Source organism: Lonchura striata, chromosome 20, assembly GCF_050655825.1.
Source record: "Lonchura striata isolate lonStrDom1 chromosome 20, ASM5065582v1, whole genome shotgun sequence".
Classification (NCBI taxonomy): Eukaryota; Metazoa; Chordata; class Aves; order Passeriformes; family Estrildidae; genus Lonchura; species Lonchura striata.
This window is the reverse complement of record NC_140722.1, coordinates 12,010,041-12,037,481: the sequence shown is the minus strand read 5'-3', so window position 1 is coordinate 12,037,481 and position 27,441 is coordinate 12,010,041. Positions and strand designations below refer to the sequence as shown.

The 27,441-nt window shown below is 36.2% G+C and overlaps 2 protein-coding genes across 4 annotated transcripts in view; one reads left to right on the top strand and one right to left on the bottom strand.

The window, feature by feature from the left end:
• PHACTR3 (phosphatase and actin regulator 3) overlaps positions 1-1,917 on the top strand; it is a 99,057-nt gene extending 97,140 nt beyond the window's left edge. For all 3 annotated transcript variants that reach the window (XM_021553575.4, XM_021553573.4, XM_021553576.4), the window contains exon 13: positions 1,324-1,917. In XM_021553575.4, the coding sequence (XP_021409250.1) occupies positions 1,324-1,339 (16 nt within the window). In that variant the 3' untranslated portion in view covers positions 1,340-1,917. The remainder of the gene's footprint in view (positions 1-1,323) is intronic.
• On the bottom strand, positions 1,709-27,441 carry SYCP2 (synaptonemal complex protein 2). The gene is made up of 45 exons (XM_077787071.2): positions 27,274-27,441; positions 26,477-26,521; positions 25,682-25,822; positions 25,325-25,453; positions 24,057-24,161; positions 23,492-23,516; positions 22,749-22,834; positions 21,807-21,895; positions 21,238-21,272; positions 20,617-20,759; positions 20,482-20,534; positions 20,228-20,273; positions 19,946-20,041; positions 19,489-19,549; positions 18,793-18,941; positions 17,910-17,984; positions 17,302-17,460; positions 16,493-16,592; positions 15,808-15,926; positions 14,899-14,959; positions 14,743-14,800; positions 14,393-14,529; positions 14,001-14,098; positions 13,653-13,771; positions 13,376-13,406; positions 13,040-13,104; positions 12,877-12,934; positions 12,172-12,227; positions 11,625-11,673; positions 11,331-11,505; positions 10,893-10,960; positions 10,353-10,529; positions 9,459-9,642; positions 8,804-9,051; positions 8,518-8,688; positions 8,229-8,393; positions 7,772-7,862; positions 7,104-7,256; positions 6,674-6,795; positions 6,394-6,488; positions 6,213-6,312; positions 5,734-5,792; positions 5,333-5,411; positions 4,864-4,920; positions 1,709-4,531 (listed from the first exon to the last, which is right to left on the bottom strand). Exons 2-45 carry the CDS (start codon positions 26,498-26,500, stop codon positions 4,463-4,465), a joined length of 4,380 nt encoding a protein of 1,459 aa, XP_077643197.2. The 5' UTR covers positions 26,501-26,521; positions 27,274-27,441; the 3' UTR covers positions 1,709-4,462.

Here is a 27,441-nt window from a genome sequence, read left to right as displayed (position 1 = left end):
CCAAGAAACCTGCAGACATTCTCCAGAGCATCCCTCAGCTAGCATTCCTTGCACAAAAGATTCAAGGATAGTACAAAAAAAAAGTATATAATGCAGAAAACCATGTGATTTTTTAAAGCAGAACAACTTAATACACTGCTTAAAGATCTCTGAACTAAATGTACTTGAGTCTGCAGCCTTATCACAAACATTGAAAATTCCCTGCTCAGAAATACAGAACTGCACCAACCATAACAGGCCAGTGCCCAGGGGTGATGCCTTTGTTCTAATTGGATTTGTTCTAAAGGATTCAGCCTGGGATTTCAGTATTGCCTGCCAGTGCAGTTGCTGTTGGAAGGAGCCCCAGGTAACTTAATGGCACTTAACTCCCTGCCAGGAGGTCAGGAGAGAGAGCAGGGCTGGATTGTTGTCACTCTCCACGTGCTTGAACCACTGGGAACCCGGTCAGGGCAGTGCCTGCCCCATGTGCCAGCACTGGTGCCAGGGATGTGTTTGGGTTTAAACACACATCAAGACATTCCTTTCCCTTCTTTTAGAGGAGGAACAATATGAGAGGCCGATTCCACAGCCTTTGGTACTTGCAAAAAGGCATCATCAAGGGCAAAGCAGCTTCGCTGCACTGGTGGAATGAAATGTGGGAAGGGAGAAGGGAGGGCTGCAGTTTCAGTCTGGAAGTGAACTATACATTCCCTAATTGGAGCTGCCTGGGGAGTTTGAGTAGATGATAATGAGAGATTCTGAAATTTGTTCAGGATATTAGGAGTAAACAGGCTTCCAATTTACAATTAGTGCTAGGGTATTACATATGATTGGGGCCTAATTATGGAGCTCAGCCAAAAGAACAAGCATACAGAACAAGAAGAATATTTATTCCAGACTCACAAGACTATCAAACATTTCACCAACAGTATCTCTTCATACTTTACAAAGTATTTCAGCATTGCTTAACTCTTAAAAAAGAACAACATCACTGCACAATGAAGAATATTGCTACCTATGAGAAACTGTGGCTTCATTTACTAAAAGAAAAAAAACCACATCAACTGCATACCTGGATTTGCAATTTCATTCCCAAAGAAGTGTAAAGGATGTACACTGGGCCCTGAGGACTGTACCTGCACTGCAGTCGTGACACAGGGGTGAGAATGTGCTGGGGAAAATTAAGAGTTGCTAATATTCTTCAGCACTGTCACTGTACCTTTAAACAGAATGAATACTTTTGTGGGCTTTTAAAATTTTGCTAATCTAGCATAAAACATTTGAATCAAAAATAATTGAATTCTATTGCAAAGTGGTTTGAAAAATGTCTCTCTTTTCTCTTAGATTTCATAGGCCATAGGAATTTTCTTCTGAGAAGAATCTGTCTTTACTTTTTGATATTGCTGCTGAACACACATCAGGGAGCACTGAAGCCTTTCCCCGAGGTTCAGTGCAGGCTCCCTGGACGCTGATGTGACAAAGGACTCTGCAGTGAAGCCTCTGCAGCACCTGGGGACAGGACGCCAGCCCCGAGCTCTGGAGGCAGAAGAGTCTGGCCTGTGGAGTGGGACAAGCTGCTGAAAAAGACTGAAGTGAAGCTACTTGGAAGAGCCTCCTCCTCTCCTTTGCCACCTGTGTGGAATTGGTTTGCAGGCTGCCTTGGAAAAGGAGATGTTGTGCATGTACAGGCTTTACTATTCCAAGGCCTCTGACATAAATGGACATGACGCTCTGTCATCCAGTATTACGCTGACAAGACATTTTGAACTTACCACAATTAGTTTGTAAAACACCTAAGTTCATGTTCTAAAAACTAATTTAATGTATTATAATTTCATTCTTTTTTATATACTGTCTAACAGAATCACAGCTGCAAGCATTTTTGATTCCTGTTACTTTTGTTCTTTAATTAAATGACTACTTATTGCAGGAAATGAACATGTTTCCTAAAGCTCTTTTTTTCCCCAGGGATAATTGGGAAGAGATTAGAATTATTATGCACCAAACCATTTGACTTCATCAACACAGGGTCTGCAAAAGGATGATCTCAACTAAGATTTTCCATCTGGTGGAAAAGCATAAGCTGGTTGTCACTCTGCACCAAGGCTCTGACCCTCTAAAAATGACAATTTGGTTCACTGTTATTCCAAATTACTAAGTTGGACAACCAGAGGCAGAAATGTCACAATGTACTTTGATGTTTAGCAAACAAATGGTTTTAATTCTTTCTTGACAGTAAGAAGAAAAAAGTTACTATATACTAATAACAAAGCAAATAGAACTGGTTGAGAAAAACGTAAAGCCAGACATTTTAATAATGCCTGACATGGAGAAGCACCTGAGGATTTACTCAATACTACTACAAAAAATACTTGTAAGAAAAATAACACAGTGATAGCTGGGAATCACATGTGATGAGACAGAACAAAATCGTGAATCCACTCACAAGACAAACATTTCTCTGCAAGACTCTGAAGTGCTGCCATTCTAGGGAGTCATTCAATGTTAAAAACTTGAAAAAGGCATTCTTGGTCCTGTAGCTTCATTGAGATGATCTCCATGAAGTGTGAAAATAATAAAATGCAGTCTTGTCAAAGTGAATGTATAGCCTACTACTGAATTGCTGTGAGGTGGGGAACAGCCCCCACACAGAGTGTCAGTTCTGTCCCAGGTGGGGATGGAATCACAGGAACTGGAGCTGCTCCTGGAGAAACTGTTAGGCAGGAATGCAAGGTAAGGACATACACTGCAACATTTTTAATGCTTGTTTTACTTCAGTATCAGCTGAAGACTTGAATGACCCCATCACTTGATCCAAAGATGTGTTTTTTCCTCTTTATTGTAATTTTTTAACTTGCTGGCTTTTCACAGAAATATGTAACATCATAACTAGCCTTTTAACATACACATATAGCTTATCACTTTTTTATTAATAATATAGGATTAATTCTTAACAACATTATAATGATAGTCCAGGTGCAATATACAAAAAAGCTAAACTGAAAGGAGAGCAAAGTTTCTTCAGCAAAAGAAGCATTTTCAGTTTGAGATGAACCCCTGTTAGCTACAAATTAAACTTGGCTAGTAACCCATGTACAGCATGTCCTGTTTAGCAGGGATGCACACTTCCACTGGCAATAAATATGATACAAACACATTAAAATGATGTTGAAAACCAAAAATATAGTAAGGGTAACTTGGAGCAGGTTTGAAATGCCAAACACTGCCCCTGAGCTGTGTCACTGCTGCAGCTGAAGCCCGGGGTATAATGAGTGGCTCTGTCCTCTGCACGCTCTGATCCTTCCTCAGCCAGCCTGGTCTCTGCTCTGCTCCTGGGGAGGCACAAGCAGTGACAATTCCAGAGCCACTGAGCCCTGGCACTCAGCACTGCCTGCCTGCTGCTGGGGGGGCTGTGGAGGTGTCTGCACATTCCCTGGGCTATGGATTGTGCTGGAATTTGGGATCACACCTCAGAGGGCATGTTCGGCTCAGGGAGGCTGTTCTTCTTCCAAATGGGAAAGGGAAACAGGCCTGCAGTGCACAACTCCTGTCAATAACTAAACACAAGGCTGGAGTATTATTTTCTCACATGGCCTCACTGTATGAAAGAATTTAGGCCTTGCAGTGCACTTTTAAAATGTATTGTTTAGAGATAAGCCCTGTTTCATTCAGATGAAATTCAGAGCAGTAGAAAGAAAAGTTTAACATCTCTTGGAGTCCATCTAGTGGAGATCACAGTGAGCACAGGCTCAAAAGAACCCCAAACCACACAAAAACAGAAGTTCAGAAAACATTCATACACTGATGTAAATGGGATGAGTGGACCAAATTATTTACTGGAAATTTCAGTATAATTATTTCCAGAGAGACAACACAGCCTTGTAGGTTTAAAATTCTTACCCAAAATATTTGCAGAGCAGCTTTATCTGACTTCATACTGATTCAAAGCAAAACAACCATGGCATTGAGGAAAAAACCCAACAGAGAGCATCTGTTTTTCTTGACTTGTTTAATAAAACTATTTGCAACACAGTTCCAACACAAGTGTTGAGAGTGTTCTCTCAGAAAATCTTGCTGAAGTCTAACACCACAGACTAACAGGACTGAGATCAAACCAGGTGTGGTTTGGTCCCAGAATAATTCCTGACTTGTATCCTGGATCAGACACAAAACACAGATTCAAAGTGAAATTCAAAGTGATTTATCTGAAAGTCAATTAAGTAACCTATATAAAGACTTATTAAAAAGTAGCATGTGCTAAAAATAAAATAGAATATTACATTTTAGCAGACTCAATAAAATATCTCCAAATCTCACAGGTGAGTGGGTAAATCTTATCCACACAGATTTTAGTATTATTAAAGAAAATACGCTTTCATTACAGTAATGTCCTTGAGTATGACAGAAAAAAAGGTACCAAATTTTCCATTAAAAAAGTGTTTATATTCACCTTGAATTTCAGGAAGGAATCTGAAAAATCACTTCAGAATTCTGCCTTTGATTGAAACAAGGTCTGCAATCCCCTACGAACATTACACAGCTCCTCTTCTTGCTGTAAAAAAAAAGTTACATTTATCACTTTTATCACATGCTTTTGAAAAAAAGCAGATTTTATTTCATGTATTGCAATCCTGGTGCACTGTACATGCTGCTTAGTCTATCAAAGATGATACTTTTCAACATTAAGACAGAACTTAATGAGTCCATTCACATCTCCCTGTGACTCCCATCACTTAGGTAAGGTTTTAAATATAGCAAGTCAGTGACATTTGCATTCTGATTAACTCTTATTTTTGATAGGGGACTAGAAATCAAAATTTTAGTAATTTATTGTTCAAGCTGCAAAAAATAAATAAAAAAGGAGGACAAGATAAATTGATTTACCATTTCTTTTAGAAATTTCTCTTGGAGTCCTTTTATGTCTTCTTTCATCAGATGCATCTACAAAAAGACACTGAATGCAACCCCTCTGCTCACAACTGTCACCACATTTTCAAGGAAACAATGATATCCCTAAATATGTCACAAGCGTGAGATACAGAAGCACATGCAGCCACCTGCCTATGGAAAAGGATGTTTTAAATTTTTTCTTTCTTGGATGAGTAACATCAGTAAACAAAGTCACAGAATACAGAATAAGTCCTGATAACTGCACACACCTTGCAATGGGTGAAATCTAGCATAAACACTGGATACTGTGAGATTAAGGGACATTTTACAGCAAAAACTAAAAAAAAATATTATGTCTGATTAATACAATGAGGATAAAATCTTCAGGAAAAAAAGTCAATACTGGTATCTGTGGGTACAACTGAGGAATTATTACAATGAACAAAAGAGAAGTTCACCATACCTCTGAAGTAAAAACATTTTCTTCACTTCCAATAGAATGGTAGATATTCTTTTCAAATGAAGTTTTAAGACTCTGAATTCTAAAGAAATAAAGGCAGTTCAAACAGCTTTGCTACATAAAAGCTTCCTACAAAGAGCACAAATACATCCCATTGTTGGGAGTGTATTTGCATTTAAAGCATAAATAAAGGATAAATATCCCCATCATTGTTACTGCTGAACAGTCCCTCAGCTATGTGGAGAAATTTAGCTGGAGAATAATTATGTGAACATTTTAATCTCATTTTCTCATCAACCACCTCTCTTTTATGGAAGAAGTTGCAGAGAGAATAGAAGTTGTGCTGATCTCCCTCAAGTGAGCAGAACACAAATTTCATCCCAGGATTAGTGAACCCTACTGACCTCTGCTGCTCATTTTTCCTGTACGTACTAAAAGTGTGGGAATGCTTTTTCCAAAAGGTCTGGAAAGAAAAATATTAAGAGATATTAATCAATGGGAAGTGATTTTCCAAACTAAAAGTCATTAATTTCTCATATGAACAAAATGACAACCACAGACTCAACACAGATGGGGCAGGAGTTACACAGCCCCCACAGGAGCTGGAAAAACCCAGCCCATTAAAGCACTTGCAGGAGTTTATTGTAGGAGGAAAAATATACAGGAGTTAATGTAGTGGATACATGTAGGAAAATACAGAGTGACCTTGGCATTCTAAGATCATCCTGACACCCCAAATGCATTATTTGAAATTTGACCCAGCTGGAAGCAAAAAGGTATAAGCTTTGAAAATCAACATTAATGATATTAAAGATGATGTGAATGATCTCCAGATTCCACAAGAATTCCCTTCTACCCATGATCAAAGAACTAAAATACAAACCGAGAATTCTTTTTCCATGATTTTCAGGGACTGCGAGTCCTTTTCAAATTTCTCAAGCTCCTCAATGAGAGTAGAATTAAATTTGTCCAGCTGCCTGATCCTACCAAAACAAACCAGGTTACTTGCAGAAGGTATTCACTATATTTTAAGGGTGTTTTAACAGAAATCTGCCATTACTGACCTGAATTCATGGAGTTGGTAACTCATTGTTGACAAATGCTGATGGGCAGCTCTCAGTGTTTGCTTATTAAAATTATCCATTTTCCGGGAGCGGTTCTAAGAGGATGTTTTAACATGAAATTCAGATTATTTTCACTTTAGGAAAAAATAACCCTGTAATATGTTCAGTACTGCTTAATATCATAACAAACCCCCTTTAAAAAATGTAATGGTGTGGTGCAAGTCAAGCTGTCCCCCATGTGCTCATGTACTCCCCAAGTGATGCACATGAAGGGTCTTGCCTCAATTTTCTTGGTAAATTCTTTCTGAAGCTGCTGACAAATGCTGATGGTTGAGCAATCAGGCTTCCAGAATTCCAAACCAGACAGGTCATTTACAGATTGAGTGGAGACACTTTCAGACACTGAAGAGAACAAAAACATAATGTCAAATTCAGTACTATAAAGTCCCCAGTCTGAAGTTAGCACAGGGCCTAGGACAGCTTTTGTTCTATATAAATTAATGTCACCAATTAGATTAGAAACCAGTTTCTATTTGCATATCAATTCTCTGACATTTTATATAGATCCAGTAGCTAAATATTTAGTATTTTTTTATTCTTTGCTTTAACATGTAAAATGCCTTTTTATGGACATTCTATTTCCTTGTTAAAACGTGAATTTGTCACATTATTTTAAAACTTTGCACTGTTAGTCCATGACCAAGACCAACCTCTGCAAGTAGCAGCATCACCTCGTTTAAATAATTTTTTGGGCTTTAAACTTATTCTTCTCCTTCCTTTCTTTTCCTCCTGTTTGCTTGTTTCTGCCTCATCAGAGCTGCCTTCTGTGGCACTGTGATAAGTTCGTTTGAGGAATGTTGGTCCTTCAATAAACATGGAAACAATGCTGAATTTTAGCATTAGCTTTAACAGTGAGATGGGAGGATAAAGAAGATTTTATTGACACAATGGATGCAAACTCTAGGAAGTTGTATCTTGGCTTTAGAACATGAGAATTATATAGAGATTAATAACCATTACATGTACAGAGTTCAACTGAACTCTGACTGATAAGCATGTCTGGGACTTTTTCTGATAAAACCATTATCCCCATTTTTTCCCCAGTATCAGTAGGAATAGCTCTAACTTTTTTATCTGGAGCACAACTAACTCTTTACTAAAGCTGCACTTGGGAGCCTGATTTTAATTTTCTTTTTATTTGATAATTAAAACAACAGAGAAAATGAGAAAAAGAGTAAAAAAAATAGAATAATGCTGAAAATATATACAATATAAGAAGATTAAAAAAATTTGAACTATTATTATGCCAAATAAAGCATTTTTCTTAACCCATATGGAGACATTTAGAAAGCTTTTGCCTTAAGTTAAATGTCTGTACCTGACTCATTCATGGGGGAATAAGATTCTCTAATCCAAGACTGTACTCTACTCCTGCTGGAAACAGTCAGTGGGGATGGTGCTACACAATCCTAAAAGAAAAGTCACTGATTTATTTATTAGCTTCAAAATTAAATTGCTTTGAGAAGTGTCCATTATAAACTCACATTTATGTTGTTTAAAATAATTTATTTTTTATTGGAAGTCAGTAAGAAAATATTTACTTCCTGTTTTTTCTTTAAATATGATCTTGTTGGAATATAATTCTTTCATTGTATCCATATGATAAACAATTATTTAATTTATCTTCAATATTTAAAAATTAACTATTAGCAGGTCCCAAAATCTGTGTTAAATACTGAGATGCATTTCCCTTAAACCTCAGCACCTGGAAACAGAGCTAACAGAGATGCCAAGCTGCAGCTCTCTTCTGGGGAGCAAGGAATGCACTAACTCACCTCTTTACTCTTAGTGAGAGGTTTGGTGGGATCCTGGAGTTTGCCTTTAGCACAAAGTGTCTCTGAAAAGCAAGACTGGGGACTTGAATCCTCATTATTCCCTGTTTCCAGCACAGCTCCCTTTGCATGTTTTCCACTGTCAACTTTATATGCTGTTAGGCTGAGCTACACATTAAGAAAAAAAAAAAATTGTTATTGATAGGAGATGTCCTTTAAATCTCACCACTGTAAACTGATAAAGCCAAGAGCTGCAGATCTCTTCTGAAGAGCAAAGAATTCAGGAACATACCTCTTCCTTATTTGTGGGGATAGGTTTAGTGATATCCTGAAGCTTTCCTTTAACAGAAAATGTGTCTGAAAAGCAATGTTGGAAACTTGAATCTTCATTATTATTACAGGTGTCTTCTGCAGCTCCCTTGGAATTTTTGCCACTGACAGTTTTATGTGTGGTTAAGCTGAGCTGCACATGAACAAAAATCCCCAAACATTATTGAGAGGAGAAGCAAAAAATAGTTGGCAGCCAAATTGAACAATTTCAGGTAAAACAACTCTTAGAGAAAGGTTAATGCTCTTACCAAAGATGCTTCAGTTAAAACTGGTGAGAAGCTTTTCCTTCCAAATGTCAACTTTGTAACTGCTGGCTCAGGGGACTTGGTTACACACAGACTTTGCATACTCTTGTTTTGTGCACAGAAATTACTGGGAGAGGTTCCTTTCTCAGAGTTTAGCATCTCCCTGTCTTCTGCTGGTGACTCCTGCAGACCAAGTGACCCCTCACTGGAGCTGGGCTCTGGACTGGCATCTCCTGACACTCCCTCAGAACCTGGGGAACAGTTCCTGCACTGTCAGCACCAGCAGTGGGACTTACACAAGGGCAGCAAAGCCCCACACTGCTCCCTGCTCCAGCCCTGGGAATTTCCAAGTCTCAGATGCGTGGAATTTTGCCACACTTCCCCTTTCTCCCTCTGCCACTGTTTCAGCAGTACCAGATTTGTTCTAACATTGACATAATGTGTTTCTGTATAACCCTGATGTCAAATAACTGCACCAACCTACAGAAGTATTAGTGATGTACTAATGCAACTCCTTAAATTATGTGGATCAACTGAAATTATGGGATATATCATTTTAAAAGCATGAAATAAATGTTAAATTGTACTGCTGTGATAACCCTTAATTAACCTCTACCTTGTTTCAGTACTGCTAGAAATTAAAAGTGAAAACACCTACATCTCATTGTCTCAAGGGAGGCAGGGCTCTCAGCTGAAGGCATTTCCAGTTCCTTCTGCTCTGCAGAGTTCCTGGATTCAGCCAGTGCTTTCTGCACATAGCTATCCACTCTCTTTGGCTCCACAGGTACAATGTGCAGTGCCTTTGGCTGCTTGCAATCCTTGTTTGGCCCATTTGTATATTTCTATTAAAATACAAAAGTTATATAAACATCTCTGTAACCACTGTGCATAAAAGTTGATAAAGAGAGAAATTTATTATCTATATACCATTGATCAAGCAGAACTATCAACAGAAGTACTTAAATCCAGAAGCAGATCAGGTTTTCCAGCATCAATAAACACTAATTTCTATAACTCAACACATAAATGTCTATTCTTATGGATTACTTAACTACTGGAGGCAATCACTGATGTTTCAGGATTTAATGAATAAAGTTTATAAACCTTTTCATATATATTGACATGTTATGCTAAAATAATGAAAATGTTTTAGCAACAAGTGTTGCTTTATTAAAAATCCATTTGGATATTCAGCAAATGTATTGACACAGCATTACCAGCAAGACATCAACTCAGCAAGATTTGGCTCACTAAACCCTCCCAATTTAAGGACATTTTCAAAATACAGCACACAGTATTTCTCTGCAGCAGAATAAATCTCATAAATAGAACACAAAATCTATTATGACTAAGAAGATTATTTGGAACCGATTTTCTTAACAGCTCAATATTCATCATTTAAAAAGGGGCAATATTAAAAAAAATAAAATTAACTTCAATTTGCTTATGTTGGGCACTTTAAAGTCAGGAGTACCAAGTACAAAGCAGAGCACAGTTTACTTTGAAAAAAATGGCAGGAATGGATTTTTAATAATCAAGTGGAACTGCACACCTGTATTTTGGATTTCTCCATGGAGGTGCATGTTGGAATCCTGACTTCACTCTCAGACTCAGAACTGGAAGGCTCTTTGTAATTTTTTGTTGCTGCTGCTCTTCGAGGGAGTTTTTCTCTGGTGGATTTTACTATCATTTCATCTGTTTTTGAATTCTGGGGTTTACATTTGTTTGTCTTTGGAAGAGTAAAATCATCTTCAGTTAACAAGAATGATTCATACATAAGATAAAGTGGCAGATAACTTGGTTTAATTCCTTGAAACTAAAAAGGTTTAACTTTACCAAAGTTCAGAGAATCCAACCATCAGTCTACTAAAAACAGCACAAAATGTACAAAATCATTCTAACTCACTCATGACTAAAAAACTATCTAAATATTATATGAAAAGAACACAGTACTTGAAAATAATAAACTGTATTTAACAAATTATCTGGGAGAAATGTCACATATTTATGAAAAGCTATTTTAAAAGAGTTTTTGCAGGGTATGAAGAGATTTTAATCCATATTAAAATTCTAGTTACAAATTTATGTTTACCTTTTTCTTTGTATTTTTGCCTTTAGCTTTTTCCATGTGGAAAGCAGGTTCCAAGGATTTTTTTGCTGCTACAATACAAGAAAATTGAAAAATTAGGAAAATATTCAAATATTTGACATTATTTCAGCTGTAAAATAACAGAATCACTTTCTTGCCCACAAATGGATTGATTCAGTAACTGCTTTCAGCCAATTATTTAGAAAAGGTCATTTTTTAAATTGAAAACAGATTGTACCCGTCCCATCTTTGTATAGTTTTTCACATTAAAATACAGAATTTATGTAAATTGTTAGAACTAACTTGAAAATTCTTTATGCTTGGAAACAAGACAATTAGAATATGTTACATTTGCAATACAGCACATGCCACGCTGTGCACTTTGTATCTATGGACAAACTTACTGCAGCATTCCTCAGAAATATGAAGAAAGATTCTTACTTTTTTTTGTGCTCATTGGTTTCCCTGATTTTTTACTTCTACTGTAATCAATGATCTGGGCTTTAGGTTTCCTCTTGGATTCCTGCAGCCAACTAATCTCTGTCTTGCTGTCATCCCCTCTGTTTTCTGTGTCTGAGTCACTAAAGAGATGCTTCTTGTCTCGATTGTTTCTTGTCTACAAAATCCAAAAAAGTTCCTAATTAATAATTAATTTTGATACATAGCCTGCTTACATAACTGGAATTTAAAGGCAGGAGGGCAAGCTATTCTGATCCATAAAAATCTGAGCCTTACCTTTTTTCCTCCCTCCCCTTCTGTGGTGGATTTATTGATGGTTGTGTTCCTTAATTAGAGAAAAAAAAAAATCTTTAAGCAATATGTTTTAAAATAGTTGTTCTAAAGCTTTCTACTATTCCCATGATATCTGGATTAAGGATTCAAACAAAGGTACCTACTTTTGTTTCCACATTATTTTGGGATTACCTGTTCACCTTAAACCCTAAAGGTTGTGTTTGTTTCCCAATTATAAATAGGACTACACAGTAACAACACAGCCCTTTCCAGAAGGATCATCAACAAAAAACCTTCCCCCTCTATCCAGGAGTTTATCTCCCTGTAGTATTCCATGAGAACTGTTTCCTTCATGGAACACATCCTTTCCTGTTTATCACCTTCCCAAAGGACCATCAAGGAACAGCCTAGGAGAGCACAGCAGTGATTATTGCTTTAAAAAACCAACACAGCCAAGATATTCTTGCCAGGCAACATTCCCTGGAATATTGTGACTGCCTTCTGGGCAGGCTGTACTAGGATAAGCAGCAATCAAAACAGAACATCCTACCCTCTTTTGTTTGTCTCTGTATGAACACTCAGTTCAGTCACACGCAATTTTTGGATCTAAAAATGCAAACAGAGAAGAAACAAATGAAGGTTTTCAATGGTTACAGAATCTGTACAAAATTAAACAGGCCACCAGCCAGTAATTGCTAAGGAGGTTTCTTCCCTTAGTTATTACACTCAGCAATTAAGGGTCATTAAATTCTATCTTAGAATTTATTTAATAGAGTTGACAAAACCAACAACTGACTGAAGCTTTCAGTATCTCAAAGCACTACAAGAGTTCCAACCCACCTGCTTCACAACCTTCCCCAATTCAATCCTTTGAGCCACAAGAAGCAAAACCATCTTTTATCACCATTAGATTTTCTTTTTGCTCAAACATCTGGACAAAGGGTCTCTTTAAAATGGGGATTAGAAAGATGCCAATAACGTTTTCAGGATAATTTAGAATAATGATATTCCTAACACACTGTTTAATTCTTTATTCAGGAAAAATATCATCATAGCCTGAAGTGGCCAGAATCTTAAGACAGAGTATACTGCTCATTATTTGAAATGTTGGAGGTAGTTACAAGGAAAACTTTCTCCCCCACTTAGTTCACTGATATAATTTGAATTTTCAGATCTTAATTATACTTTCAGTACAACATTTGACTGATTTCCTTTCTATTCTATTCATAACATATAAACTTAAGTTATTACTTACTCCAAGCTTGATTGAAGGCTCATCAAACCCACTGATGTTAAAGTTGTAGATATCATCCCTGTCAAACAGACAGAGATCAATTTTGTGACTGAATTAAAGAACATTTCACAGAGTCAGGTGTGGGTAATCAGAAATTGTGTTTGAAAATATTGTAACTACTTACAGAACATGACCAGCAGTTATATTAAGAAAAGAAGCAGTTTTTAGGGTCCTGTCCTGAACTTCTTCCTATCCATAAATGAAAAGTTAGCTCCTCTGTCAAATTTGGACTGTGCATTCATAGACAGTATCATCTCAAAAAGCAACTTCTTCATCATGAAGATAATCAGGTAGATTAGCAACAGTTCAATATGGCAAAACATATCTGCAGTCAATGCATAATCAACATCCACAGATACTTAATATTCAGTGGTTTTATGAACTTTCTCTTTACACCTATTGACTTCCAACATGTATGTACGTACTAAAAACAATTCCAACAAAAGCACTAATGTGTTACCTTGGAGATACAGGATTTATTTAAATGTGTCCTAAAAATAAAGATACATTTTGTTAAATGCTAATTAGAATATATGCATCAGAATGCTGCCTATATTAAAAAAATAAACCAACTCATCAAACCCAGTAAATTTATTCATGCATTTAAATACAACATAAATTAAAAGATGGATTAAAAGAGCCAAGGCCCTTTCATTTATCAGCATTTATGGGTACATCACAGAGACAGCCAGAGGCACAAAAAAACTCAGCACAAAAGGAAGTAGTTCACATCATACCTGTTAAAGCCCAAGGAATCTCTTGCTTTGCTCTTCTCATCACTTTTCTCTCTGTACCTGTCACTGATTTTACTGATCAGTGATTTGGCTGCATCTGCCATTTCTTTAGACTTTGGTTTCTATAAAAACAGTTTAAGACTCAACATTCAACAGAAGAATAAAGCTGCAAACAGAAGTTCAGGTTCCTAAGAACCTCCTAAACGTCATTAAATGTCTCCTAATGCATTAAACGACATTCACTTGAAAACCACTTTCCTTTGCATGACAGTAAAAGCACCAGTTTTGAAACACTGAAAATTAGACAATTCTCTTAAAGGCTAGTGGAAGAACAAGGTTAGAAATTCTCACTGTCTTTGACTGTTTTGTATTTGCAGTCTCTTTTCTGAGGAGAACATCAGGGTCCTCTTGTGCAAGGTCAGAATGAAAAGATGTGTCAGACACTCTGGCTGAAAGAAATGTTTTAAACCATGGTTTAGTATTTTTCCCTTCTATATGTAACAGTTTCTGTTCCAAATTATCAAAACTCTGATTCTCTAATGAGCATGTTATCAATTTAATTTTCTTGGTTCTGTTTTTTTCATTTGTTTATCTGGAGATGTACTTCAAAAAGCTGAACAAATGCTTTTTGTTTCACAGCTCTTTCACTACCAATAGTAATAAAGGGAAAAACAATCATCACTGCAAGTTAATTTCTCTGAATTGATTTTTGAGATTAACAGTTGACCAAGTGTGACCATCACCTGGATGGGATGCATGTGCCAGTGATAGATTTGGTTTTTGCTTGTCCCCAGTTGTTAAATTCTTCTCAGAAAGAGGGAATGTTCTTTTTTTCCATGTTTCAGTTTTATCAAAAGAAGTGTCCAAAAGCCCAGGCAGCCTAACAAAGACAACACCATCCTACTGTCAGAACTTGAGTCTTAATTGTAATAAAAGTGTATAATAAAATATTAAACTACTATAATAAACTATTATATCTTAGAGATATCAAAGCATTTTACATTGCAACAAAATATCAATTCTGGTAATGCTTGAAAATTCTCCCTTCAAAGTGAGTGAAAACAATGACTTGGAATTCTTTTCCAGTACTTACAAAGGTTTGTTGCTTTTCCCAACTGGCTGAGAATCAGGAACAATATCAAACATTTCATCTAAATGAGACATTAATTTGGTGTCAATTATTATGGCAAAATAAAAACTTAAAATAATTTAAAAAGTAAGGACTACCAATGCTAATAAAATTACTTGCCTAAAGTTTGCTTTTTTGTGGCCTCTTGTACACTTTTTATGACTTCTTCAGAATGTATTTGCTACAGTGGAATGACACCCAAAAGAAAATATTAGTGCAGGACCATAAGCAGTACAACCTCCTAAACTTGTGCTTTCTCTAATAAAACATGACATTCTTATTTCATGGAAGTGCTGTTCTAGTACCTTCCCATGTATTTTTGCCTCATTCCTGGTATCTGACTTCCTGTTTCACAGAATTCAATGTCTACTGTGCATCTCTGCCCACTCTAAAAAGCACAGTAACACTGCCCCTTACAGCTCATAAAAGCCAAAGAAATGCTCTAAACAAAACATTCTGACATGAAAGCCTTTTCCAAAGCATGGCTGTATCAAAAAATGCTTCAGAGTCCCATAGGCTGGGGCTTGACCTGAATCTGAGCAAGGCAGACATTTATATATTTTTGCTTTACAGTAGTGAATGCCTGATAAAAATGCACTAAAAAACCCAGTGCTTTAAATGCTGCAACCTGAAGACATGAACATTTCACAAGCACAGCTGAATGTATTCTGTGTTTTATGAATATTTCACTACTGCATAACCAATTAGAAATTATTGCATGCACCTTTCTCCTGTTTTACACAAAAGAAGAACTGATGTTCCAGAAATAGGAAATTAATTCTGGGGTCAGAACTGATGAGTGAATGCAAATTTGGCCTAATTTTGTTAGAGTTCAGTCTGACTTCAAACATGTTAAACCTGAATTTCAGAGGGCAAGAAAATACAATGCAATAAAGTCAAAATACTGTTTTTTAAAAGTGACTTGCTGCCTGTAAAACTCTGTCTCTTTAAAATATGAATTAGGGACAAATTAGAATAGAAATGAATATTATTCTAAGAAAAAGACTTAGCTACAGAGGACATGCATACTCCAGGAGGTTCCTGATAGAAATTCTTTGTTCTGCTCTCATTTATTGTATCATTGTCAGACCTCTTAGTAGAGCTGGTCATTTCCAAAGGCAATTTAATTCTCCCTTTAAAAGGAGTGGCTGAAACAGAACAGAGATGTGTTAGAATTCCATCAGTTCTCCCATTACAACAGGAAGAGTTTTACACACTATCACAGCTATTCCATAAACCCCAACAAAAGCTGGTTAGTTTTGATACCAACCCTTTCTGGACCTTTAATAATTTCATTTATTCCAACTCTGTTATGTGGAGATTAAGAGCCCACTGATTATGGATGTATGGAGGCAGAAGCAAAGCTTGTTACATTCTGTCTCTGGTAGAAAAGAGTTGGTTTCTATTTAAAGACTTCACTGTAATATATTTTTACTGAGTTGTCAGCTGGCTCCAGCACCAGCAGCTGCCTGAGAGCTGCAGCAGAAGTGCCAAGTGACCCTCAGCTGTTGAGAAGGCAGTGCAACCTCTGTCCCACACCCTGTCTATGGACCAGGAGCAAGTGCCCCTTAAACATTTCAAGTTTTAAGCATTGCTCAGGAGATTTTATCATTTCTCCTTTTCATTTCCAGATGTGCCAAGGATCACAGTTCATGCCTGAGTTTCAAAGACCATTTATAGTGTATTTTTACTGTGAAAGCACTTGCAGACTTACATGTGCTGGCAAAAAACAGTGAACTCCTTGTGGACACACTTGCAGATCCAGAAACAAGCACAGATGCTTCAGACACTTTCCTTTTGCGGGGTGGAGTTATCTTGAGGAACAGAAAGAACTTGACCATAATACACTGATTTGAGGATGACAGCACAAGAATTCAGAAAATTTATTGCCAAGAGTCTCTTGAGACTTTCCATTATTGGAGTGACAATTGCTGCTGCTGCAGGTATCAAGGTAATGTGATTTTTATGCAGTTATAGTTCAACAAAATATTTTTAAACTGAGATTCATGGTTTTTGTTTTCTAAATTAATTCAATGAAGTATGGGCAAATCCTGTTCCTTGTTCACCAAGGGATTCCTGGAGAATCTGCAAAGCTACAAACTAAGGAGAAACAGCTTTATGAAAACCCACTACTGCACCATGAAGACACGGTAACAGTTTCAGGTTTTAGACCCTCCCCAGCAGTCTCTGAGGCCATACTTGACTTTTCCATACTGGGACATCTGAGCACAGCCTCAAAACCTTCTCTTTAAAAAGAATTCTCAGAGCATCATGGTCTAAAGATCATTACAATTCCTTTTTATTTCTGTCACGTTACTGTAGCTTCAAAACACTAATAATTTTTTTAGTGAAAAGATTTTTCTAGCTTAGTGTCAAGTTATAAGAAAAACAAACTCTTATGATAGTACTAACTATATTCCAACTGTCAAATAAGAAGGGGTTTCAACTATTAAATTTGACAAATATACAAAGTGACATGCATTTTCTCCCTACTCCTTTTCTTTTTTTGACAATCCTACTTACCTTGGAGGAATCACCTCTGAGTTTTTCTTGACTGTTATGTTTACTCTGAGTCCTCAAACTTCCAGGAGATTGCTGAGTTTTGCATTTACCGAGTTTCTCCTCCTCCTTTCCAGGTTTTTCTCTGAAACCTGGTGACAACTGACTTTCTGGTACCAGAACCTATAGAAGATTTTAATTTCTTTTAATTTGTATGCAATATATGGATTTTATCATGTTTTCTTTTTATACAAACACACATAGCAACTTCTTTATCCCAAATAACACATCCCCCACTGGAGAAACCAATAAACCTCAGAGGTTACAAGAATTTTAGTTTGAAAAACTTCCAACTTAATTACTATTTTTGTTACAAGGATGGGTTTTCAAGTAACAATAAGAACATAAAAAAACTTGCCCTGTGCATATTTTTTCTGTTTTAGTCTATGATTTGGATATTAATATCTCCCCAAAAAACCAATACATGCATACTAGACACCACTTGCCTGGATTTAGACTTATCTATACTTATTCATATTTGAAAGTCTTTGTTTTTACTGATTATAAATTATGAATAATCAGACTAATTAAACAAACCCAAGAAACCATCTCAGCACACTGAGGTAGAATACCTGTGACCCACTTTCATCAAAGACAATGTGGACAGTTGTTTTGGCTACTGATGCAGATTGCTTCTTGCTGAAATCCTGCAAAGGGATATGTCAAAATAGACACTTGGCTCTTTTTTTAAACAAAAAACAAAATACTTAAGTGAGAGATTGTAAGTGTCTGAAATCAGATTACAAAGGAAAAGAGATTGTACAAATTCATAGAAGTTTCATCCCTCATGAGTTCCTCAGTCAGACTTCAGGACAAAGCATTTTGTTAGAAGCAGAAAGGAGTGAGGTGTGGCTTGTTAAAAATGTTTTATTAAATGAGTAAATTCATGAGTGTTAATTACACTGAAAACAAGACAGCTCATGAATAATTTCTGAAAGCATTTGCAAGCAACCAGGTTGTGTTTCTGGAAAATCAAATATGCACATTTGACATTAAGGTATGGTGTTCACTTTCCAGCTTGGCAATTTTTGTTGCAATTCATTTCCAATCTTGGAATGAAAGAACCATTTCAGGTGATTGAGTCCAGCACTGCTAAGCCCACCACTAACCCATGTTCCCACGTGCCACATCCTCACGTGTCTTAAATAACCCCAGTATTGGGGACTCCACTGCTGCTCTGGCAGCCTGTACCAGGGCTTGGCAAGCCTTCCAGTAGCAAGATTTTCCTAAAATCCAACCAAAGCCTCCCCTGCTGCAACTTGAGGCCATTTCCTCTTGTCCTTATTAAGCATCTTTCCCAAAGCCTGGCATGTGATGCAGTTCTGTAGCAGTGATGTTGATGAGAAACTCTTGGTATGGAGAGAGAACAATCATCACAGCTGGAACATTTAAATGGCAATGAGACATGGAATTTGAATCAATTTAAAACCATTCAAAAAGGTGTTTAAATCTTACCTTATATTTATGAAATCCATAAATCTTTATGATCACATCTTTGATTTCCAAGATAGAATCAAAACATAAAAGAAATTTCTCTCCTTCAAGAGTACCAACACTCATTGGGCTTTTTAGATCTATTGTTAATAATTTCCTTGAATCTTTTTCTGGACAAAAAAAAAATTTGAAAAGCAGCTTCATTTCAATTTAACAGCATCTCATATATTCTTTGTCAACACATGACATGTTCGTCACTACAGGTACTAAGATTAATATTTTATTTAATTCCCTCTAATCTACAATAATTGTATTAGCAAAACAATTAAAAATTTGGCATTTTAGAAATGCTTATGCTGTATATTATTCCACAGAATTTTCTTTGAAGGTTACTTACTATAGCTGCAGAAAAATTACGTATTTACTGTTCTAACAAGTTCAAAAGGAATATTTTTACCTGTCATTGTCTTATCCTTATTTTGTATTTAAAAAATTCTAAGACATGATTATTAAATTATTTTTCTAAAATCACACCAGCATGCCCAAAGTGCAGCTATGACTGCAGTGCAATTTTGTCCCTGTCCAATTCCTACAATATTTAAGTGAGAATTCTGCTTTGCTAGAATTAAGTCAGTACTTTAAGATTAATCAATTTGAAATTAGATTGAAAATCCAAGTTAGAATACAACAAAAGATCTCGTTTTTGAGTTCAAATACCTTCCAGGCTGTACATGTTGACATCTTCTTCTTGTATAATGACTGTTTCCCACTGCTGATCCTTATATAAAAAAGACATTTTGAAAGGTAGAAAACTATTATATTACAATTAAAGAAATCCAGTGATCAAAGTAATTCAGTGAGGACAAACTTCCAACTTTTTAAACCTCTGTTACAGAGGTCACTGTGTTACCTCCTGTCACTTACGGAGTGACAGGAACTTGTGCTTCACTATTGCTCACTATGCATGTACTAAACTATTCCCAAACAGCATTAGGAAGTCATTACTGTGAAATTATTTGATCCGAATATCAATAAAGCTGGATTTTTTTTAGCCCCATCAACACTGGAATGCACACGTAAGTTCAACCTGTTGAATGTGGGGAAATCTGACCCACTCCAAAAATGTGGATTTGCTGCCTCAGGACAACCCAGCGGGAGACAAAACTCAGCTTACTGCATCCTCTGCTGCTACATAAAAGGAAATGCTTTTGCTGCCAATGTTGAAATCAATCCAAAACTCTTCCAGGTTTTCATCCAATGGTATCTGGAGCTAAAACAAAAAGAATAAGATAAAACAGTGAGAGCAGAGAGCACTGACTACTACCAGCTAAGAAGCCTCATGTTGGTCTGAACCCCTGACAAACTTTCAGTCCATTCCTATTTGTATACTTCTGAAAAAAGTAATTTTCTTATTTTTATCTCTATTTTTTCTTATCTAGAAGGCAGAAAACCTTACCTCACACTCATCAAGAGCTGCTGATAAACATGGGAATGTAAAAACCCTGTAAGAAAAGGATAGTTTTTCAAGTATTGTACAATGCTGTAAATAAATTTTGCAGATCTGAACAAAGCAAATGGATTGTGTTTTCACAAACTTTAGAGACTTAGAGATCCCAGCAACCAAAATAATTTTTACTCCAAGGAGGTAACATGAAATTTAATCAGAACAAAAAATCCTAAAAAAGATTAGCATAAAAATATCAGTTTTACCTTCTTTTGTCTCCAAGCATGCCATTTACTTGGTTAAGAAATTTTCTGCAATCCTATTAAAACACAGAAATTTCTTAAAGAATTGGAAGTAAAATGGAAGTTTCCCTCCCTGGAAATATTCCTCATGTGACTTACTGTCTCAAACTCCGAATCTTTAATTCCTTTAAATGCAGTGGACACAAACTCCATGGGAAACCACTGGGAGGCCAGAACTCTCCTCTGCTTCTCTGACACCATTCTGCACAGAGCTTCTGTGATGGCCACTTGTGTGTCATAGTCTGCAGAACAACATAATTCACAGCAGGAGCAGATTTAAATAACTACTGAAATGGAAAATATTATCAGGAAACTGGAGTAAGCAGTGCTGAACATAATCTAGACCCCATTAGATCCAAGCATGCAACCATAAAGGATATTTAGAAAAAGAAGTATATGAATAATGATGACTAGAGAAGTTATTTTTGTGACTAGACAAGTCACAGCTCACAGCCTCAAAGATTGGCTTGTTTATAATTTTTTCTATGTGAATATTTATAATTTTTCCTTATGTTCTACAAAACTAAAAACTTCCATGAGTTTTCCATACACTGAACAGACAGAAACATTCCATGTTGCAGACTCTTTTCATGCAGTATTTATATTTTTCAGATAACCCAAACCATAACATTCTGCAGCTTCCAAATGCCTTCTCTGGTTCCTTAATGGTCTGCAGCTAATTTTTAAGAAGCTCAACACGAAATTAACTCCCGTGCTCACCTCCAGCATCCAAAATTGTCCTCCCCATTTCACTCCTGTCAAACAAAGGAACATTTCTTCAAAATGTGACAGCAACAAAAGGCCCAGAGGAAAGGTTTACTCTAAACTTTCAATGAATGAGACAAACCCCTGATTTCATGGAACTGCAGGACTTCCAAGGGGCAAACACTTCTGAGAGCACTGCCTGGGGACCTGAATCACCTGACAGATACCATTTTGATTCTATTTGCTTTTCTGAAGTGCTGTAAAATGATTTCCAGTGTGAACAGCCCAACCTTCCAGTGACTGATTCACTGTGTTTAAGCACATCCTTACAAATAGGAATTTAATTGTTTTATGACAATGAGGATGGGGAGAAGCCTGATTCAGATTGGGAAGGAGGAAAATTCAAGCTTCTGATGAAGAATAATCCATGAGAATACCTGTCCACAGCCACTACCACTGACAATTCACAGCAAGTGCAGAAGTTGAGTTAAACAAGGAGTAATCTGCACAACAGCTTAGTAAAAACCACCTCCCAACTCTGCAGATGATAGAATGATATAAAAATTATACTGAATATCATTTACATGACAAGTAACATCTCCTTTGTAGAAAGTATCTTTTTCCTGCCATCTCGAGGGATCTTGTCAAGCAGTAAATTCAGTTTTTTTATTACCTAAGAAGAGTGGGAAAAAGGGAATATAAAGTAAGTTTGTTAAACTTTGAGTTTGTTAAACTTTGAATTATTCTTATTTTGAGCCCTTGTAATGTATTTCATACCACTAAAGAGAGCAACAGGCTTAAGTAACTGCAAAACAAGAAAAGACAACGAGTTCTACATGACTTTAAATGGTACTTATCTTACTGAAACAACCGCAATTTCAATTAATTATTTTAGTTTCAATGGGAACAGTAGTTGTTCAACAGTTGTTTCTTATTTGCAGTTTACATACAGAAAATCTTCCAAAGCCATAATTCTGTCTGCAGTTGATTGCTGAGCTAAAGTGTACCTTAAATTAGCATTAAAAAGCCTTTCCTTTGAGGATGTAGCCTTTACAAAAGACTTTTTTGTAACTTTCCCTTTCTTTAGAGGGAAAATACTCTAAGAACCTGATGTTACTAAAACAAACAGGAGAAATCTGGAGAATACTGGAAGGAATGCCAATTTCCTGCAAGTGACTAAAGAATTTACAACCAACAACCTTAATCCTATTTTTGTCACTTGTAGAGCTCATTTCTTCCTATGCTTTTACACAGCTTTCTCACCAGAACTTTAATATCACTGTTTTGGATATACTCTTAAAAAAATCCCAACAAACAAACAAAAAGCCCCACAACCACAGGTCAGTAATCTGAAACACCCTAACATATAAACAAACATTCCCAGAGAAACATTATACAATCCTTCTGATCCTAGAGTACTACAATATTCTCTTTTTTTGTAGCATCTGCACAACTAAAAATCTGTCTCCACAAAGTCTGTTAACACACTAAACAAGAAACAGCTGCTTAGAAAGAAGGGTGTTTACCTCCTGCTGAACATAAATATTAATTCTTCCATCAGTAATGAGGGAACATGTTCTCAGAACAAAGTTTTCTAGTATTTGCATTTTACCTAACAAACAAGAAAGGAAATCAAAGAGTTGTCAAGAGTGTATTAGGGTGCCCCTCATAAACATTTGGGGAAGATTTCATTTTCATTTAGAAATAAAATACAGTGTGTCTGTCTTTTTATAAAAGACTAATGATATGTAAAACAGAACAGTTACTTCAATTTATAGTAACCATGTTTCTATTCCTGTGCATCACTGTGTAATTCCTCTGGGTAGATTATTAATTTTTTACAGGTAATTGGTCAATCCTATAAATCGGTTCTCTGGGATACAACTCAAGTGCTGCAATTTATCTCCCCAGGGCCAAGGAAATGAATCTTTCTCTTTGATCATGACACCAAACAGTCTGTAGGGACTTCCTACCCAGTGCCACACTGAAAGGGAAGGGCAGGGTGACAATCACAAGGACAAGGTCAATAAGGAAGGATCACTGGGCTGTGCTGAGCTGTGACAGGACCTTTGAAGCAACTTCTTTAAGGAATAATTCAGTTCATTTGCCATCTCTGAGACTTATTGTGCTTTTTTATTACTGACAACAGCAGTTTACAAGGACATCTGTCCATAAACTCCAAACTAAAGCTGATGCCACAGAGAAAAGTGGTCCTTTGTGTGTTCTGAAAGACACATTTTAAACTCTCATTTCTGCTTTTTAAGCTCACCTTCAGGTCTGCTATCACACACAATCTGCAATAAAAAACCCAAAACAAATAATTTTGATAAAGAAAATATTACAATATAAAAAATCTATATAACATGGCCTCAAAGAAAGTAGTCAAAAAGCATTTAAGATTTTGAAATTATTTTGTCCTTAGCAAAGAATCTAAGAGATGATCCCTACTGACAAATGTTTTCCCAACATTCTATTTCAGTTAAATTTACTGACATTATTTCACCGATGACAACAATTTTTATGAAGAGAAGAAAATTCACAGATCTTATAAACTGCATTAGCATCCCAAGAATGGGTGTAATCAAAATTTGATCAAGATGGAAGTTTTTTTTGTTCATTCAGCATTTACTGTTACTGGTTTTTCTTTATTTCATGATGAAATAAAAATTACTATGAGTACAGCAAAGTGTTTAACCCAAATGATTTATAATCTATTTCAGAAGTCATTGTAATGTTAACTTGATGAAGATATTAAACAGAAACATAGTTAAGATTCTTTTATTGCTAACTAGTAACAATTACTTTGACAAATTTTATTATCAATGTATTTTTACCAGCAACATGATGAAGAAATCTTCAGCCAGATTTGTAACCATTTCATTCTTTTCATTTCCTCTGAGGACCAAAATTGCTTTTAACTTTTCAAACCAATTGACCATGTAAAGATAAAACAAAGGTAAATCTATTTTAATAGCCTGGAACAAGACAATGGTTTCTATTATATTTCAGTAAAATGATACAAACTCTACAATGATTTACACAACAACAGCATCCCCACTCTGCTGAGCAGATGTTAGCCCCAGACTGAAATTCTTCACTCAGGCCAAAAAATATTAGCTGATATTAAGGACGTTTTAACACAAAAACTGGAGATCTACTTTAACACCCGCCACCACAGACAAAGAAGCTGAAAATTGATAATGGCTGAATGGAAGTGTGTTGTTTGACAGCGTTAATACAAGCATAAAGTTATCACCCTGGTTTTGTTTGTTATTAAATTTTGTTTATTATTTTGGGTCCTTGTAATAGATTTCACACCACTGCTATTACTTAAGCAATAGGCTTAAGTAACTGCAAAACAAGAAGAGACAAGAAGTTCTACATGACTTGAAATGATATTTATCTTACTAAAACAACCTCAATTTCAATAAATTACATTAGTTTTAATGGGTACAGTAGTTTCTTATTTGCGGGTTTTTTATTATTATATTGTTTATTGGTTATTTTTTTTATTATTAAGCAATTGAGAAGGCAACTGAGTAACTCTCATCTGATATTGCCATTAATTTTCTCCTGTGAAATCTCTGGTGGAAGCAGAAAGGAAATGGTGCCTGTTGTTCAGTTTTTGCTGAGTTACAAATGATTAATGTATCAAATGTGCAGGTTAAAATAATACCAAAAAATCAGATTAGCACTAAAAGTCTGTTGAAAGAGCAGGTACAAAATCACTGCTGTGGGAATTAACAAATAAAATTCTAAATGGCACCAGGAAATTCTAATTCTTGAGTCAAAAGCAATATAACAAAGCACATGAAAATATATAATCTTGTTTCAATTGCTGTAGGCATATCTAAATTAATTACATACTGCATGATTTGCAAAACCCTCACTGAGAGCAGCATCCCTTTATAAGGGGTCACATGACAAAAAGCATTTAAATGTAAACAATCTTTGTTGCAAAGTTAAGGGAATTTCTTAATTCTGACTCAATCAAGGATCAAATCAAACATTGAGCTGCTCAGCACTGAAGCACTGCTTTTGAACTTTATTCATGTTTATAAATGTATTGAGGAGTTCACAGATGCTTTATGGTTTTACTTATCCTTCCAACAAGACCGTGTTTTATCATTGCTGGGAGCCCATCTTCTCCTGCTATGGTCATTTTTCTCCCACATTTCTGAACAGCATTTAGTAAAGTAGAAATGCTTTTGACTTCTTGCTTGTCAAATGCCTGAAATCAAAATTACAACGTAAGCTTTAGTGTGAAGTCCCACAAAAACCTGTATTTAATTAAACAGATGCCTTTTTTGTTCTCAAAAACCACCTTAACTGCAGCTTGAAGGGGAGATTTCATTCACAAAATTTATTTTGGGTTCTTAAATCAACTGCTGGTATCAATGAAAAAAGTATTTTTCACCCTCTTCCAAAGAAGATGATTTTGATGCAATGATTACGTTACCCAACATAGAAGCTTGTCCAACTTGTTGACAAACTGTTTGCTGCATTTGTGAGAGACATTTTCACATTCTTCTGTGGCCAGAAATTGTTCTAAGGATTGGAAATCCTTTTTTCCTGTAGCTTCATCAATTAACTTTTCAAGCTGCAAGCAATATACCAAAGCAACTATATTACTGTATGCTTAACACTGATATAACACATCTAATTAACACAGATTTGATGCAACTTTTACACAATCACCTGCTGCATTTGAAGCAAATACGCTGAATCACAAAAGAATTAAGCATAAAACCTTAAGTACAGAGCACCCTATCTAACACATTAATACCCTATCTAATACATCTTGCAAATACTTATGCATTGAGATTTTAATTATTTGCTTTAACTGGGTTTTGTTTCCTCCTATTACAACTAAATTCCTACAGAAGTGTTTGTTGTATTACAGATGCCCCTTACTTGATATATTTAGTATTTTACACTTCTGAGTTACTTTATCCATTTTGCCACTTTATCCATTTTGCCCCTTTATTCTTTCTAAAGTTATTTCAATTACAACTGGATTTCAACATTTTGATCTTAAGTATCACCTAAGTAACCAGCTGATTAACCTTTGCCATATGCATGTGATTTATTTTCATCACTAGCAATTTCCAGTTCCTCTTGCTTTCCACCCAGCTACTTTGCATTAAGCCATGTCAAAAGAAAATTTTTTCCTACCACACTTAAGACTTTCCTTACAATTAAATACTAGTAATTAAAACAATCAATACTAATATCCTGCTCCATCAGCACATACCTGCATCTCACTCCTGGCTGGCATTTTTGCAATTCACCAACTCAGCTGCATTAAAAGGAACAATCATCACACTTTAAAGAGGTTTTGCAAACACGTTGAGAATAAGTCAAAATACATTACAAACTCCAAAGTTTGTCAGTGTAGAAATGCTATATAAATGCTATTTAAGCAGCTGGGGATATAAGGAAACTTTCTTGCATGGATAAACAATTGTTTAAAGCAAAGGAGAGGAAGCAATGAGGAACAGAGAGGACCTTCAGGATTTCCCAGCAAGGAGAGAGCACAGAAAGTCAATACCAGGTTATTCAGGACAGGTGAATCAAAGCAAAACTGCACACAGGCCTCACCATAAAATGGTAAATTAAATAATTTAACACAAATATGATAAATGACGCAGGGAAAAAGACTTCCTGGTTATACATAAAGTGATGGGCTCCAAAGTGATTGTCACCAGCTAAAAGCAGTATCTGGGTAACAAAGCTTTCTGAAAATAGCATATTAATACTCAAGGCCAGGAAAAATATTTGTTTTGTGGAACATTTAAGAAAAGCAATAAATCTGTTCATGCCTTGTAAGAATTATTTTAGACTAAGCAAACCATGTGCAGTGAACAACCAGCAGCTTTGGTCTCCCTATCCCAGACATTATACAGACAAAACAAACGGTGATTGATAGGGAATAATACGGATAGGGAATAATATCTGTAACATATCCGTAGAACATATCAACTGGGAACATAGCCTAGCTATCCCTGCACTAAATACAGAAATAACAAATACAGGGTGATTTTTAATTACTTTTACCAACACAAGAACACAAGGTGCCTCCTCTGAGGCCCGTGTTGGCACCTCACAGCTCTCCCGTGTCCGGCCCGCTCAGACAGCCCTGAGGAGGAAGCGAATTCCGAATTCCCAAATCCCAACTCCCCTTCCGACCGCGGAGCCGCCCTCAGCCGCGCGCCCTCA